This window comes from Antennarius striatus, chromosome 1, assembly GCF_040054535.1.
Source record: "Antennarius striatus isolate MH-2024 chromosome 1, ASM4005453v1, whole genome shotgun sequence".
Lineage (NCBI taxonomy): Eukaryota > Metazoa > Chordata > Actinopteri > Lophiiformes > Antennariidae > Antennarius > Antennarius striatus.
In genome coordinates this window covers 24,888,021-24,906,164 of record NC_090776.1, presented here as the reverse complement: position 1 = coordinate 24,906,164, position 18,144 = coordinate 24,888,021, and the positions used below count along the sequence as shown (strand labels likewise).

The 18,144-nt window shown below is 39.6% G+C and overlaps 1 protein-coding gene across 2 annotated transcripts; it reads right to left on the bottom strand.

Annotated features, from left to right (window-relative positions):
* Window positions 1-1,201: 1,201 nt before the first annotated feature.
* On the bottom strand, window positions 1,202-17,142 carry sv2ba (synaptic vesicle glycoprotein 2Ba). Of its 2 annotated transcripts, none has more exons than XM_068313752.1 (13): window positions 17,009-17,142; window positions 12,684-13,430; window positions 7,957-8,137; window positions 5,933-6,084; window positions 5,376-5,509; window positions 4,874-4,963; window positions 4,285-4,398; window positions 4,071-4,159; window positions 3,706-3,870; window positions 3,481-3,614; window positions 3,017-3,217; window positions 2,771-2,930; window positions 1,202-2,338 (listed from the first exon to the last, which is right to left on the bottom strand). In XM_068313752.1, the coding sequence occupies exons 2-13, from the start codon at window positions 13,159-13,161 to the stop codon at window positions 2,155-2,157; spliced, it is 2,082 nt and encodes a 693-aa protein (XP_068169853.1). In that variant the 5' UTR covers window positions 13,162-13,430; window positions 17,009-17,142; the 3' UTR covers window positions 1,202-2,154. The 2 variants fall into 2 exon arrangements, with proteins under 2 accessions (XP_068169853.1, XP_068169860.1); XM_068313759.1 differs by having other exon boundaries at window positions 12,684-13,233; window positions 17,009-17,122.
* Window positions 17,143-18,144: the final 1,002 nt, after the last annotated feature.

Sequence of the window (18,144 nt, the reverse complement as noted above, 5' to 3'; positions counted from 1 at the left end):
ACCTGGTGGACAGATCAGCAGAGTGTCTTTCACACCTCTGCCAGAGTAAACACATCCTCCTACAACTGGCACTTGCTCACACTTATGTGCTGCTATGTTTTTACAAGCCCTCCTCACGTAGCCCCCAACAAGCAGCTGCTGCTGGCATGGGAACAGTTATACTCACTCCCATCCACAGCCATCATGATTCTATACACGTTTATGTTACCGAGAGGTAACGCGAGGTCAAGACTGTTTCTTTGCGTATTATCGATTGAGTCAAAGATCCAAATTTGTTTTGACAAAAGGATTTCAGAATACAATAATTTTTTTTTTTATTAAAGAAAAAACAATAATTAAATCTTGCGCTTAATAATTCAACATATAATATTTGAACTTTTCACACTAGTATTTATGTCTTCTTCATTGTAAGAGTTCTAACTATTAAATTCTTTTTAAGGTTCCTTGCCGAGCCGACCTTCATTTTTTAACACTTCATCGAGAGCACAATGAAAACTGACAATCCTCCATTCTGTTATATACATAAAACATTATAATGCATCTATCTATCTATCTATCTGTCTGTCTGTCTGTCTGTCTGTCTGTCTGTCTGTCTGTCTGTCTGTCTGTCTGTCTGTCTGTCTGTCTGTCTGTCTGTCCGACCGCCTGCTGCCCATCCATCCATCCATCCATCCATCCATCCATCCATCCATCCATCCATCCATCCATCCATCTAAAAGAATTGTAGTTATTTTAAATGGAGAAAATTTGTTTGATATGAGCAGATTGATAGTGTTTGTAGATAGATGATAGACAGACAGACAGACAGACAGACAGACAGACAGACAGACAGACAGACAGACAGACAGACAGACAGACAGACAGACAGACAGACAGACAGACAGACAGACAGACAGACAGACAGACAGACAGACAGACAGATAGATAGATACTTCATTAATGATGAGGGAAATTGCTTTACTGAACTGCTGTGATTCAGTAAAGCCCCCCACCCCCTCAAACACACACACACACACACACACACACACACACACACACACACACACACACACACACACACACACACACACACACACACACACACACACACACACACACACACACACACACACAGAATCCTTGGCATATAAGAAATGAAACAAGAAACGGAAAACTGTTGATCATCTGAAATGGGAAAATACGAGCATCATAGCAAAACATCTAATTTCATAGTTTAATATCTTTCTCTTTTTTAGAAAAAAGATGAAAAATAAATGAACAAACAAACAGAACAATTCCTTACAGTTTGTCATAACAAGATGTGACAAATACAACTGTTTCTACATCATCACCACCTACAGAACACAGGTCTACAGATAAGAACAGATAAAATGTGTCAATTGAGGATAATATGACAAGCTGGGGGAAAATCCAGCTGCTGTTCAGGTTGGAAGAAATGAACAGGAAATAAATTTGAAATAAATCCTGCAATTGATAAAATGGTCAATACATATTTATGTTTAGAGAGAACAAACCAAGAAACCACATGAGAACTAGAGAGGCCTATTTACAGCACATAATAGGAGAAAATAGATAAAGACTTGGTGAACGAAAAAACAGTTTTCTTTGAATAACAACACCGGCAGAGTCAAAGCTGCTGAGTCTTGGCAGCAAATAGGACAGAGTTAAAATCAAATTCAAGTTGTGACTCTAAGACCTCTCTCTTTCCAGCAGGGAATGAACGCAAAGCACAACATGGTCACATGAACTACATCACCTTTCAAATACAGACACATCTTCATCTCTTATTAATCTTTTCTTTACACAAACTTCATACTAAATAAATGCTTCAGGATTGTGTGTGATTGTGATCGGAGGATAAGAATCACTGATAAATAGGAAATGACAAACAATAATTTTCTACAGTGTGACAGAAATGCTGGGCAGCCCGAGGGAGTACAGAGCAACCACAGGTTCACATAGGCAACCAGACGGGTTTTCAAGATTTTTAATCAGACTTAACCAAAACAGGTTCATAAACACAGCCAGCACAGCGTGACCTTTCGCCCTCAGCTTTCCATTTTTCTCATTTGTCAATTAAAGCTTTTATTTCCCCAAGAACCTCTCAATATAGCTGCTGTGGTGGGAGCCTGAAGGCTGCTGGAGTTTGGCGATTCAAGAGAGGATTTTCTCCCGGGTTTCGGGTAGCTTTAGCGCTACCACGCCTCCGCAGACGAGAGCAGAGAAGGCCAGGAAGATGGGGACGATCTTTGTGATGCCGATAAAGGCTGCGAAAATGAAGCTGGCGATGATGGCTGCAAACTTACAGATCCCATTCAAGATGCCGAATGCCGTCCCTCTGCAGATTCAAACAACAGAAAAGGTGAGAACCATAAATCCTTTTTTCATTTCACTCTTCTTCTAAAACCCCGGAGAACCGCAGACACGGGGAGAGAACAGGCAAACGCCACAAAAACACAAAACACCTCGAAACAGCAAGTATTTTAATTCCCTGTAGGGAAAATTGTTTTTCCACTCTGATATATTCAACACACAAATATAGAGGTCAACTCAAATTTCTAATTTTTGAATGAAGGATGAAGTGGTGGTGGCAAAGGGTTTGGTTCCTTCTGTCACCCTTTGTGTTTTCACTTTTGCTGCCTCACACATCTCTCGTTGTCCCTCTAAACTATACTATCTCTCAATGGAGTTTGAAAATGCCCAAATGACATGAAGCTGTATGGAACAAGGTACACTGGACCTTTTTCCAGTAGTAAGAGTTTGGGTGTACCTTTTAGAGGAGGGATAGAGTTCAACAGAAATGACCTCCAGTCCATTCCAGGCTGCTACACTGGCACCATAGAAGAGACACTGCCAACATATAACAGCTCCTTGACTGAAACTCAGCAGCAACAGAAACGTGCAGGCAGACGAAACCAGCATAGATCCACCTGGACAGAACGATAGGTTACAGATCAGTAGATCAGGTACCTGTTTAATATGTCAGAGGTTGGCAGACAGACACTGCCCATCTCACCTATTATTCTGATTCTTCCAATCTTGTCCATGAACAATGCTGAGATGATGTTGCCAGGCAACACTGCCAAACTACCCAGGAAGCTGACCATGTAGATGACAATATCATTCTCTTCCTGGAAGTTCAGATGACAGCCTTTCTTTGGGTGGAGAAAGGTGGTGTTCTCCATTCGACAGTCTTTAAACTTTTCCTGCCAGAGATCTAAACAGAAAAGAGCAATAAAAGGATGCAACAGCTTTTGATTTATAGTTTTCATTTAACTGCAGAATCGTTTTCTTCTAAGGTGCTCTAGGATACATATTTTGTAAAGACAGCATTAATCCTTTGACTAATGTGTCTGTTTTGGGGAAACACATTTTGATATATATTTTAGACTACTGATTAGCTTTTGTTTATCCTTAAACTTTATGGAATCAGCATTATAAAACTCTTAACATTTTTATCCCAATCCCTCTGCATGATACCTGTGTTATAGAAGATGGTGTTTTTGATGGTGCAATTCTCAAAGAAGGTGTTGGTTGATTTGACATCCTCAAAGTAGCAGTTTTCAAACAGAGAATCCTCAAACTTTACAGATTTCATCTCAATGTTTGCAAATCTAGATGAAAAAGAGATTGCATCATTCAATACTGTTGTGGAATTTAAATATAACGTGAATGTGTATGTGGGGTGTTACAGAGGAAAGTTACTTGTCATGGATGTACTCTCCTTCACGATGGACTTGGTTGACCAGAGAGAAGTTGAAGTGGAAACGTTCGACCCGTTCCCGATGGAAGACTCTGACTTTAGACTCATACTCCTCGTACTGCATGTATTTGATCATATCAGGGAACCAAACTCCCAGCCCGTGGTAGCTGATACACATTAAGGCATACAAATCTGAGCCCATTAAATAAAATGATCTGCATGTTTACATTTAATCACAGGGGTATTTTTTTAGTGTATGGAAATGTTTAAAAATTCATGATTTGAAAAATTATTGGCATGGATGCCACCATATTTTTTGATTTAATTCTCAATGTGGTTTGGACAGGATAAAGGACATTACTGCTACCTGAATGCCAAGCAGAACCAGACAATGACCAAGAAGAGCCCTTGCAACCTGAGCTCTGGAGCTGACAGTGACATCATGTTAGCCATCACCTGGAAAGCAGACACAAAAGCAAAAAGGAAAAACAAGACAGACTTGTAAATTCAGCAAAATAATAGCGATGAAATCATTTTCCACACTAAATTTGAATCATCCAGCATTGGAGTGATCTGCAGACCTGTTGCAGCATTGTCATGTGTCTGACAGTCCAGCGCTGGAAGGCAGTTCCAGTATCACTCTGGATCTCTATGAACTCATCATCCTGAGTTTGTGGTGTCTTAATATTTGTCACCTTCATAAAGACACATGATAAATTCCAGCAGTTTTAAAAGGGTGTAATAAACATGGTCTCCACCTATATAAGTCCCTTTTCAGTTGATAAGCAGAAGGAAAAGCAGAAGTATGGTTTTCATTATTGACACAGACAGATGCCAATGTGACATTGAAATGTCACATTATTAAAACTTTTTCCTATAAATATCTTTTACTGAGGAGGAAATTAAAAAAAAAAAAAGGACTGACTGCTCCATAGCATACACTTGTTCCAATCAGTCGGTATGTGTGAGAGAGACCGAAGTACATACAGCATTTACTGTATGCACTGCAGCCATCCTTAACAATTATTCCAGTATTTTCCTGCTGGGACATGTTGACTGACTTACAGTCATGTCTTACAACTAAATGGATGATTCCAATCATGTTATTTCGGGAAATCCGCTGTAATAACCTCTAGGCAGATGTATGTGTGGTTGTGAATGAAGACATACAGTGAAAACTCTCTCAGGTTCTCCCTTCGCCTTCCAGTTAGTGTCATGAACTTGTCGAAGGATCATCCACGCCTCATCATGTCGGGCATTCTGAAGAAACAAACAAAAGTACATGCAACCACCAACTACCAGTACTTCAAACACTACAAGAGCTTTCTGTCACACCTCTCAAGGTTGTGGGCAAAATTTTCTAATTTTTTTGGCACATAATTCAGTTAATTAACAGTGTTCTTGTGAGGTTTCTAATTGGCAGTGGGGTTTTTGCTCTCATGGCTGGTGACTAACTATGCTAAACCAATAGCAGAGCTTGATGTCTGCTACATTCCATAACCATAATGACTTCAAGAATATAAAGTCTATATTTTATTTTTAGGTTACTCTTAATCAATTCATGCATTTGGATTAAACTTAAATGTGTTCTTAAATTTTGCATTTGAAGCTTACTAAACTGTAATATATGCTTTAATCCTGCACATTTTAATCTGATGATGCCGGATCTGACCTCCAGGAGGAAACGAGGGCTCTCTGGCATGAAAACAACTCCAACAAGCGCAGCCAGTGTCGGGAAGAGACACACAAAAATAAATAATCTCCAGCTGTGCATCTGGAACTCTGAACCGATGGCAAAGCCCCAGCCTGTAAGATAAAAAAAAAAAAAAGTTAGATAAAATGTTAATAATTCAAGAAGCTTCGCAGCTGGCATGTTTTCAAAATCATTTCCATACTGTGGTGCAACAAAAATCTTGACTTGTTTTGAATGAGTCTTCTACAACTGAAACTTGACATAGATTTAAATTTGGAAATTCAATTAGAGATAGATGTATTTTTATTTATGGACTTCCACAATATATAATAATTCTCTAATAGTGGCAAAGTTGTGACATATTTTACCATGAATTGTTATGATTGTTTTAAGGGGACAAAAATATTGCCTGTGCCGACCAAGGAGAAAATAATCTCATATTTAAACAATCAAGTCCTTCTACAGCGAATAATTACTCACTAAAAGCCATCACATGCGGTGCTAGCTGTCTGATTAAGCTTGTCAGTGTCTGTTACCATAGTGAGGAATGATCCCCCAGGCAGTGAAGGAAGCATAGAGGCCGCCAAGCATCCAAAACATGCACAGCCAGCTCAGATGCTCTCCACGCTTATCCAGCTGCAGGAATTCAGTGAAGTAGGTGTACACTATTGGGATGGAGCCGCCGATGCTAAGGGAGGAATCAGAAGACATCAGCAAAACAGAAAGCCTTCCCTTTTGTGTATGAAACATGGAATTCTGTCCATTGTTGTCCAATGATGTACAGGATAGGTTGATTTAAATTCTGGTGTTTACTGTGAACTATTGTTTAGAGCTAATGTTGCGGGATTGTTACTGTCATGATTCTAAAAACTTTCAGCAAAAGTTACATTACTGCGATGATTACTGTATCTCTCAGTCCATGATATAAAACTATATAAAATTTTCTTATCCAAAAATTCCCTAACATTCTATAGAAAAGCAAATTCAGTTGGAGCAGCAACCAAAACAGACAAGTTAACAGCCTGAAGAAGAGGAATGGATGGATCTGCTGTTAGAGGTCTGTCAGTCAGGACCATTCACGCAAACTGAAAACGTATCGTATCTCACATTCAGAGATTTGGTCATCATATGCAATAGAAGTCAGTGAAAAATCCAGGTAATGGTCATTGGCAATTTGAAAGATTAAGAGATATTTTTTTTATTATGGTGATAAATCTAATTCAGGGTTGAGGAGTCTGCCTGTTCTTTGTGGTTTGTGAAGCCAGCGAAATAGCGCATTGATGACTAACGTGGGGCTCATTATCCTAGAGAATCTGCAACAGCTGAATGTTTTATTATGGTGACCTTGTAGTTTTTTTCTTTTAGCTTAGCAATAAACTTTGACTTCAATACTGCAGGTCTGAGAACACTCATGGTGCAATCATTGTGAAAATTAATGTGTCTTTAAAAACTGCAAAATCAATCTGTGCATAACACTGAGGTGCTGAGGACAGCAAGAAGCCTGCAGTAAAGCCCACATTAAACTTAATACAAGCTATGTTCACTTCTATTACTTGGTATGATAAAGAACTACTCTGTTGAACTGAACAAACATGCATCTGAAAAGCATTGTATTATTATTGTTATCACTATGTGTGTGTGTGTGTGTGTGTGTGTGTGTGTGTGTGTGTGTGTGTGTGTGTGTGTGTGTGTGTGTGTGTGTGTGTGTGTGTGTGTGTGTGTGTGTGTGTGTGTGTGTGTACTCTGTATGTGTGTGTAAATATGCTATAGTCCTCAAGATACGTACATAGGAGATGCTAACCAAAGCACGTTGCCATATCCGGCCATTGCAGTTCCCCTTTCTGCCACAACCCCGGCCGAGCAGCACCGCTGCCTTCCCCCAATTTCAACTTAATCATGGATGATAAAGTACAGGCTAGATCTCTGATGACCAACTTTGCCCCTGATTGACTCCTCCTCTTCCTATACATGTTACATGCTATAGTACCGTACAGTGGATCGTCAACATCAACAGCTGATTCTGACTGTTGTGGTTGGATATGCTGAAAAACTGGTTGAGAGGTCCTTGAAATGACTTTTAATTCTCCTCTAGGATTAAATTAAAAGGAGAAAAAGTCTACTGTGAACGAATCTGAATTCAAAATAATCACACGAATCATGAGTGACACTTAACGGTTATGAATACGTATTTCAATATGATCATGATCACATGTTTTTATTCTGATTTATTGTACAATAACATGGTATTGTGATAGACCTTTATTGTGATGTTGCCCTGAGCCATAGGCTGTGTGTGTGTGTGTGTGTTTGTGTGTGTGTATATAAAGGTATACTGTATATATATATATATATATATATATATATATATATATATATATCTTGCAAGCACTGTCATTTTTTCAATGATTTTGAAACATAAATACAGAGATTACAGGAGCATTTGTTTTGATACAAGAATTATTCATGGCAAAGATCAGTTATTTCATAAATATATAACTACATAAATATATTTATATATACTTGATTCAAGAGAAGCAAACGGAATGCTGATGTGTCTCACCCGAAACCAGAGCAGAACCTAAAGAAGAGGAAGAAGCCGTAGCTCTGAGCGAAGCAGGAGAGGAACGAGAAGAGCAGGTCGATGGTGAGGACGTAGATCAGACACTTCCTCCTCCCCATCTTGTCGCACAGACCCCCCCATACCAGTGCCCCAACCATCATGGCTACATACACCAGCAGACCTACAAATACACACAAGGTAAACACATTATATTGTGACTTTTAACCTTTACACAACTGAACTATTTACTCCCATAATCCATAAAATCTTGATGTACTTTCATCTATAGACAGTTGGACATCAGTGGATTGAAGGACTGGTTTTAGAATGAAAATGAAAAACAAGAGTATTAATCTCCACTAGGGGGCTCCCTTTACCTTTGAATGACCACTGGCGGCTCAACATCATCAGTGTGCTGCATCCTCACTGATGACAAGCCCTTCAATGTTAATCAATCAGCTTTCAGCTATATTCATACGTGACTTTTGTGTTTCCTTCCTCTTCTTTTTGAGATTCTACATATATAAGGCCACAGTGGCCTGGAAACTATCCCAGCATGTGCGCTGCAGGAGATAGATAATTTATTAATCATGAAGGGAAATTATGTTGGAGGTTGACTCTGCCATTCATTTACGGTCTCAGTAGTGACCAACTGGACTGCCTGCTATTGCATCAGAAAGATAATATTTATGTGTATCGTTTACATGTACCTAAAAGAGAAATATGCTCCCCTACTGCTAGGGTTGGGACTCCAATGTTGGCTCTTCTCTTCTGAGCATTGTTTAAACCTGAGGACTCGTACCTTCTGCCTGCTTTATGTTTTTACTACACACAGCCCTAATTACAGTGGGACTAAGCAGCTTAACAGCATGTGGAGCCACAGCGTGCAACTTCCCTGTGGATTACTAGACGATCGAAATGCTCCAGTGCCCACACGCCAAGCTACACACCCCTGTCATTCAACAGGAGACTGCTCAGGGCATCAGGAGACAAAGAGTCAAGGCTGTCATGTCAGCTAATATCATCGCCAAGTTGTTGCTTAAGGATATAAATGTACATAGACAGAGGGGCAGACTAGCCTTGTGAATTTAAAACCTGTCCTTCAGGATCATCCCCTGCAGCAACAGGCTTACTGTATATTTGCCTGTTAAAGTGTCCTTGAGCACGGTGAAAACACAGAATCCCTAGAGGTTACAGACTTCTCCTTTTTCTTGCAGTTTTAAATGTGAAAGTACTGTTAACACCTTCAGCACGTCACAACGAATCTACAGTGAAAAAACCTGAAGAAATTAAGTATCCACCAAACATGAATATGTGACACTTAAAGAATGATAACCCTGTCCTAACAGATGTGAGGCTTCTATGAATGTACAGATGGCTTTGTTTAAAAATTTGTTTTATTGCAGATATTACAAATTAAGCTTCCCATGTTGTAGCATCATCCCAGAGTATAACAAGAGTTTTATGAATACTGAACAATGGACAGCCGGCAGCGTGGTTCCACAATGTCTTGTTAACAATTAAAAGCCTTCAAGTTACAATCTTCTCCATTTTCATAGTAGGTCTGTTCTCTTACTGTTTATATCAGACTGAATAAACACATTGAATTCTTGGAAAGAGTCTGAAAGTAGCTTGTCCCGAGAGCTCTTTCCCACTGGCACACGGTTGCTATACAAATGTTGTACTTTTACATTTAGCAACGCAGAAGTGTTCGCCTGGAAGCCCCAAAAGTTTGTGAGTGACATCTCCTCATCTTGCATTTTCATAAAATATTTAAATTATAAATAAGTAATGCTGCATGTAACGGTTCTGACATAGAATGATATCATGACTGACATTTATGAATATGCATCACTGTGTAGCTCTCTGAGCCAACAAAGAAAACTAATTCCAGATTGTTAATATATAAAAAAGTTTTGAGGTAAGAGAAAAGGTAGTAAACTAATGGGATATTATCAGATTTGACACTTCAACAGGAGTTTGTTCAATGATGCTGTAAAATTGACCAACAAAGCCAAGAAAGCAATTTGGGAAGGGAGATGAGACAGGAGACACAGGACAAGAGAGTTTTCTTGGAGGAAATAGAAGAAGAGATGGATAATGTGCATCAGCCATGAAGCTGACGCTGCCCAGCAGACAAAATGTTAAAAAAAAACCAAGTCAAAATTGATTAAAGGAAAAGAAAAAAAACATTTAAACGGACATCCACACAGACATTGCCGTGCAAAAACATCACTAACTCAATTTCCTTTGGAGTAAACTTCAAATGTGAACAAGCAGGAGATTCAGACCCTGGTAAAATTTTCTCTTCTTTCCCCTCTAACGTTGTGCATCCCATCAAATCTCTTCCCCTCTATGGATTCAACAATGAAGCACAATTAAGTGCACCAAACAGCCTCCTCCTTTTCAGAAACTGTTTTGTAGTCTGTTCCATACCTGAGACACAGAGGCAGAGATTAAACATGCCTGCTCCTGTGCGTCTGGTGAACAGAGCATGAGTGTGAATCAGACAGGAGCATTCTGCAGATCTACTTCATATTCTCCACCAATGATCAGTGTTCGGCTCCCTCTTTGCACAGACGCTGTGATTTCATTTTCACCGGGCCCTATTCCTGTTACCACAGGCTGTGAGAGGCCTGAAGCGTGTCTGACAGCTCAGCACCACGCGCTGCAGGCCGCAAGGATCTCTGACGGCTGCAACATGCTCCATATTAGCCTGGGAACACACTCGGAACGCGATCACCCCCAGGCTCTTCATCAGCTTCTCATGATGCTTCATCCCATGGGTGTGGTGTTCAGATATAATGAGCGATGTGCAATCAGCTACATCGGCTACACAAGAGCCCTCAGAAATAAGAGGCTGTGATTTACAGTTTTGTCACCACAGAGTTAGGAGCAAACTTTAATAGCCTGAAATCATCTGTATTGGGTCTGTTAATTGTTGTCATTTCATATTTGGGGAAAAGTCAAACAAGATAACTGGCCTAAAGGAAATGGCGTGCTCAATTACATTCAGGTATATTGACAAAGTTTGGTTTCACAGGCAAAACGTCATTCAAGAACATAAACATTAACTGTGATAATTGGAATTACTTTATATGCTTTGCATGTATGAACAGAGGTGATAACTTTGTCAAATGGCATTTGTCACACTCTTGTTCCACATGTAGAAATAGCATGTCACAGGTGACAGAAAAAACATCACATTTCTTTGCAGAAACTCAGGTTCAAATATGAAAAAGAAGTGACTCAACTGGTGAAAAGCATTATGCTGAATTTTAAAAATATACATCTGAACAGTCTCCCAATTATTCTCTTTTTTTGTTAAGAGTACTGTATTGTGAAATCTACCTGTTTATGGTTTTTACATCCCGCTTCAAAGCAGTGATGTTTTGTAATAGTCAGTGTTCGTGTGTTTGTCCATTCGTTAGTCCACCAAATATCTTGGTGGACTAACCGTTGCAGATAGAAAGATGAAACAAAAAGCACATTATACGGGTGACAAAGGGGACAAAAATGAGATGATGACCCTGACCTTGATAAAAGTCAATCAAGGTCAAATTTCAACCCTTTGTACACTCAGGAATTGGATAAGATAGAAAGATGAAGGAGAAGGCCAGCGTAAGTAAGACCATAAATCAAAGCTACTGCTTTGATCAATGAAAGTAGGTCAGAGCACTAGCTTCGATCTTTGACCTGTGCAAGTAGGTCAAGGTAAAATTTTGAATTCAGGGGTGTTGCGGGATGTTGCAGTCTGTGACTGCATTGTTTCTGGTTTAATTTACATTTAACATTTTCATTTGTCTAGTGTCCAACCTCCAACCTGGGAGTCGCACAACTAAAGTTAGTGTTGAACTGCTTTCCCTTTCCTGATGAAGCTGTCTCTTGTAATCCATGAAGACATTTGTCACAAACACAAGTGTGATCAGGAGACAATGTCAACTTCAATTTCTGAAAATTTAAGATAATGTAACAAAAATGATTAATAACAAAAATTGGCCCTTCACACATGGATGATACTGTACGTCTATATGTGGAAGTTGTTTTCAAGGAAATTACTGAAAGGTATTTGAGATCGTCACCTTTCTGAGGCTGAGGTTCATCTTCAAGGAAATTTCAGGTTATATGAAAAGCCATGTCTTATTTACAAGCTTGAATCAACAGATTTAAATCTTCCCATTGTATACGCCACAGGGACAATCAACCAGTTTTAGTGGAATTCCTCTTAGTTATCCTCAAGACATTTCCATCGCTGATGCCAGACCCCTCTTTCCAGTGGCTCACTTTAAACCCACGATCTCCTTACAAATAATGTGGGTTCTGTTCATAAACTGCAACATGAGATTGTTTTCACTGATGAGTTCTTTCTTTGTAAGAGGAGACTGGAACACTTTGGGACTACACTATTTATGTAGCTGGAGTTATATAGTAGATTTCCAAAGGTTGTAGTATGTTGGATAATGAATCAGATATTTATGGCTCAAGTCACGGCGCCGAAGTTTGTATAGACATCCATATTGTTCTAAGACAATCATTCTGATGCCCAGTATTGCATTTTGTATCTAAAAAATGCTGTAAATGCGCACTGATGGAGTTATCATCTATTCCATTATCATTTGGTATATTTGTTGCTTGGATCAAGTGGGGTTTAAATATTAGGATGCTAAAAATTTAAACTTTAAGATACTGAACTTCACAAACATAACACATCCTTCGCTGTCACTTACCCAGTAGTCCTTTGTCAGAGTTAGATATACACATGTCTTTCTCAGCGCTGGGCATGACGAAGCCCACCACAAAGCCGTCCACGCCGTCAGCCATTAGTGCCAAGCCCAGCACGAAGAACAGCATCCACTGGAAGCGCCCATGGCCACATTCCTCCATGATGGTCTCATACTGCTCTGGAAGATTTTCCTCCTCCTCCTCCTGCTGGCCAGCCAGACGAGCTTTCCTTCTGGCCTCTATCCGAGCTGCTCGCCGAGCCTCCTTGATCTCGTCGGGGTGGGGGATGCCCTGGTACTCCCCCTCATACATCTGCTCATCATCGTCTGCGCCCTCAGTAGCATCACTGGCGGCATCATCATCCTTTCCAGTGTAGTCTTTATGGTAAGGGTATCCGTCCTGACCTCCTCCATCCTGGGTGTAGGGGTATTCTCCACCCTCTGTCATCTGCTGGTTCACGTTGTTGTGATAAGGGTCATCCATGGCTCCTGTTGGGGGTATGAGGAGCTGGACTGACTTTGCCTTTTAGCCGTCGTACTCTGAGGAAGTCGTCACCTATAATGGCATAATCATCCAAGGAGCTGTGATTTACAGTCAGTATGGCAGCAATCACCTGGATTCCACCACCAAAGTAAACACGGGTGTTCTCAAAGTTGACCTTTAGATGAGTCGCTGCTTCAAATTTAAAGCCTCAACAGCTGTGATAAATGTCTATTGGCTTTTTTGGTTTATTACAGTGCTGCATGCTGAGCCTGAAACACAATGCACACAACAGCATCAGAAAAAGTCTGCAAACATAACAGTGAAGAAGACGCATCTGTCCTCTGGTAGAGCTTGTGACCAGTCAAGTCATGTTACAATTACGGTGTCAAAGAGCTTCATATTATTCATATTATAAAAGCATTAAGGGCTCAGTATTATATCGACTTTCAACAAGGACAAACTCCTGGAAAATCATTTCATGCACTCACGGGAGGGCAAGATACTGCTTTCCCTTTATGTTATTTTCTTTTTTATCACCGTTTATCATCTACAATTTTTTCTTTTATGACAATCTGATTCACTAATAACCAAATGACTTGAAATACGTAATACTTGTTGTGCCATTAAGTACGAGAGAGCTGTTCAGGAGCCTCGGTATCCCTTGTATCCCTCATCCCTTCTACACGACCAGATAATCCATTCATCTGGCTCCCTGCTAAAACACTCTGGCGCCATTTTGATCCATCACTCGGCACTGCTGCAACTATGACTCAGACCTGTCTTGATTTCTGCAGAGGCCAGAAGCACCAATTCAAGTGTGATTGCATTTTAGGGATTCTCCTGGTTGTCACACACACACACACACGTCTCTGACATAATGAATTCATACACAGTGAAGTCATGGACAGATTCTTTGAAATTCAACAACTGCTAGCCCAAGGCTCGGACCTGTGTAATTTAGAGATAACAAATGATGCACTGGAAAATTAGTGGCTGATGACCAAGCTGCATAGCTGAACATTAGAGAGAATGTGACTTACTTAAAGGGTGAGTCTATTAAGATGTGAAATAAGACACATCTTAATTGAACTTTTGTGTGCACAGTCTGACATAATGTGATCAAGTTTTTACTTATATCTCTTACAACTGCTCTGTATTAACAGTGGAATGCTTCAGTGCATTTTTCAAGGGCGCCATGACAGTAATACCTTTAAAGCTAGGGATGCAACTTCTACACAAGGCATTACAGAGTAATGGTCAAAGGTAAAATGAGCTAATAATGTCATATTCTTAAATGGAGTAACAGTGGCAACAGTAGAGAGAGGAGTAATTTACTGATTTGTTAAATGTTAAATGTACAATATCTACGTCTATCTACGTGTGACCAAAAAAATTAATTTCTTGTATTTTAACTAAAACTTTATAATTCTAATAAACTACATTGTCCACTCCTGGAGATAAACCACTACCTCATACCTATGCCCTACATGTTGTGAAAGATTAGTAAAGGAGTCTGACTCCTCTTAAAAAGGGCACGTAACATTTAACATCTGTATTTCAATAAAATAAAGAGGAGAAACGCTGACCAGTTGTTTAGAAGAAGCTAAGGTTTTGGCTCTTAATGGTTTCTGAAACTGATTTTGACGGGAAATAAATAAGAAACACTCTTGATTTAACATAATTATTTTAGTCAATCATTTTTTAAATTTTTACATGTAAAAAAAAAAAGTATGTATCATTGCTCCACAATCTCATCCAAATCTTTGGAAGTGTTACAGTATATGTTTTCTTGTTCATGGACACAAATTAGTTTGTACCAATTATCCATCCCAAACAAATCCAATATTCCTGGGATGTCACTTTTTTATGCTTGTATTGTTGTCTGACAGGCGCGTGGATGGATTGTCCAGGTCTGTTCTGGTTTGGAGTTGCTGTAATTTAATCCAGATTAGGATTTCAGATTTTTTTTTCATTTCGTCCTCATTGCCTCACATTATTGTTTCATCATGAGTCTCATAAAGTTGTCTGATGGTGGTGGTGGATTATGGAGCCGGGATTGAAGTACTGAAATGTATTCGCTGCTTCTGGGTGTGTACTTAGAAACAATCTCACAGTCAGAGTTAAATGTGTACATTATTTACTTTTATTTCTGAAAATAATGGTCAGATTTTGGTACTAAACATGTTTGGTTTTTTTTCGGTTTCTTTGAATAATGTGAATAATACAACATGAATAATTCAGGAGAGGGAGAGTGAGACGGTGGGTGCTGGTCTGGCTGAATGAGGCTGTGTTGCATTCATCATCCTGCTACAGCACACACAGCTGGTGCTTACATAACAGCCCTGCTGCCTCTATTAATTTCCCTCCTTCTTCCTCCCTTTTCCTTCTTGTCTAACATATTGATTTGTATTTGTGTTTATCAATGTACCAACTTGAACCTCTTTACCCCAACAAACACAAAGCCACAGTCTGCCCTCCTTAACAGCAACCCTTGTGTTAAAAAAATCAAAGATCCCATTTGAGTCATAAAAATCAATGTCTGAGCCTCAACAAGAATATTAGAGGTCATTCTGTAATTTATTAAAAAATATCTCAATCTCACAAGTGACCTTTTATTCACTCAGAGTGTTTATCAGCTTGACTGATGTGAAACTGGCACCTGCACTGAATCAATTCATACAGCTTGTTGTGCAGGGATAAACAGAACCATACATGCAGACAGATATTAATGTATGTAGTGACAAACATTTGGAAAAATAGTTGGATATGCACTGTAGAAGCAACAGCTGCTTCGGTGCCAGGAGCTGCAGACCTTTTCCACTATGGCCTGATTATGACTCATCCAGCAAACTGGAATACATTCAGAATGAGTGCAATCTTCCAATGCCAGTCACAGTGCAGTTCCAAATGTCTTGCTCTCCCTTCTTTTCATCAGCTGCAAATGCATTGCTCAAGGGCACAATATTAGTAGCCATTCAGAATTGTGTTTATTTATTCACTTTTGTCACCCATGTTTTCTCACCAAGAAACTTGGATAGAAACTGTCATTATATTTGGGAAGTAAAGAAATCAGAAATCAAGTAAGTGACCAGCGGTTTTATACACATTATTTTATAATGAAGTACAGTGTTCAAAATTAGATTTAATTTTCTAAACTAAAATGCATTAATTTTTATTTATGAATTTTGCTTCTTCTTCTTTTTTTTCAAACGAGGTATTTATCAGTCGCTCAGGGCAGCATCACATCCACACTTTGTACTATTTGTTTATCAGTCTGCTTTAATTGGATTCTTTATCTGTATCAAACATGTGTATAAAGAAAAGTAATCATTTGCTTGGAAATTATGAAAATTACATGTCAATGATGTCACATTTCCTCAATAATGGCTGATATTTTCTAGAGGTTAACATGACCGAAACTCTACTAATCAGCAGTGTGGGATGTCTGACTATTAGTGAGGACAGATATATTGAGTTAAAAGTGAGTGAGTTCATCGTGTTGAATACTGAAAGGTCAAAGGATGACCCTATGTGACTTTTGGAAACGACCTGCCTGCTAACCTGACAATAAATAACAATAAATAACACTTCACCTTTAATTATGCAGCAGGCCAACTTAAAGTTGATAAAATATTTAAAAATAATAGCCTTGATAAATGACTCTGTAATACACATGGCAATGTTAATGACTAAAGAAAGCTCTTTTAATGCTGTTGCATGAGACAATAGAAAATTAAAGCATGGCACCAAAGAGATTTTTTAAGCCTACATTATTTCTCCCTTGTCCTGTTAAACAAATCAATAGGAGGGCACAGCCAACAGTTTAGGGAAGAAGGGGTTGTCTTACCAGCGGTGTCATCACTTTAATGTAAAAAAAAAAATAAAAATCTCCTGGAGAAAAAGGACATTTAAAAAACCTAAAGTCCAAGTTGCATATTCATCTGGCCAAACCCTACATGTCGGTTTATCCTAAGGCCGTGCTGCAGCCAGGGCTGAGGGATTAGGATCCAACCTCACGATCCCCCCCATCACCCCTCCCTCAACACGGCTCATCTCTACAGGAAACTCCCTGGAATTAACCCCCACTATCAGGACACAAATGGTACAGCCTCCAAGTGTAAATAGCAACAGGCTCTGCTGAAGTGACTGTCAACTGGATCCACTCCACTTTTGCGATATTCTTGATCTCTGAAGTCAGAGGTCATTCTTGGCTGACAACAGCAGTCCTGGAGCTGGTGGAGAGATTTTGTCCAAGGACACTTCAGAAGAGCAGCTGTTAATATGTGGCGTCAGCGGCCTGTAATCAAGGTCAAGAGAGTGTGCACAACAAATAGGTGGTTTCTGCTACTTGTGTCATTGCAGTAGTGAGCTGTGGTGGCATTGGAGAATGCTTACTGACATCATCCAGCATATGTCTTTCTGCAACAACAGTTTCAGGCTCCATCTACTTGTCCTTCAGTTAGAATTCGGCCTGCTACTTTGCTGTATTTGCACATCCATCCTGAGCGTGTTTTGAGAGATGACTAAAATATTCGTCTTTCCTCATTGCAGGAACGAAGGTTCGATGGTTCATTTTGTCGAGCAGAGTGCGGGGCAATTATTGATGTGTCTGAGTGGCACCTGCTGCTGGAGATGGATAATCACAGTCTTCATGCCCTGTATGTCATTCCCTGTGGTTTACATGGAGAAAATAAAAGGACTTGTAGGGTAGAGAGGGCAGACGGAGACAATTGCACTGCAGGACTGCAGCCCTGCTGTTCCCAGCTGACAGTATACAGTATTATATGCTAAGCTTTTACTATTTAGGCGTTACCTTTAGAGGTATACAGCAGTTATTGCCTCCTGTCTCACATGGCCAGAATATATTTTTATTGAGTTATTCACACTGTGCTCATCTAAGCACAATGTATCTCAGTGTGCTTGAGTGATACAAATGTAAGAGCTTTTTCAGGAATTTCTCAGGTTTTCCCCATCGTATTTTAA

What these genes read in the sequence shown, in the direction of transcription:
- sv2ba (XM_068313752.1), bottom strand. Translation starts at nt 13,161, where the DNA reads ATGGATGACCCTTATCACAACAACGTGAACCAGCAGATGACAGAGGGT. An exon ending in AACCTGAGAGAGTTTTCACT is followed by an intron (nt 4,399 to 4,873) that starts GTATGTCTTCAT and finishes GTCTTTATGAAG; the next exon opens with GTGACAAATATTAAGACACC. An exon ending in GGAGAGTACATCCATGACAA is followed by an intron (nt 3,615 to 3,705) that starts GTAACTTTCCTC and finishes TTTTTCATCTAG; the next exon opens with ATTTGCAAACATTGAGATGA.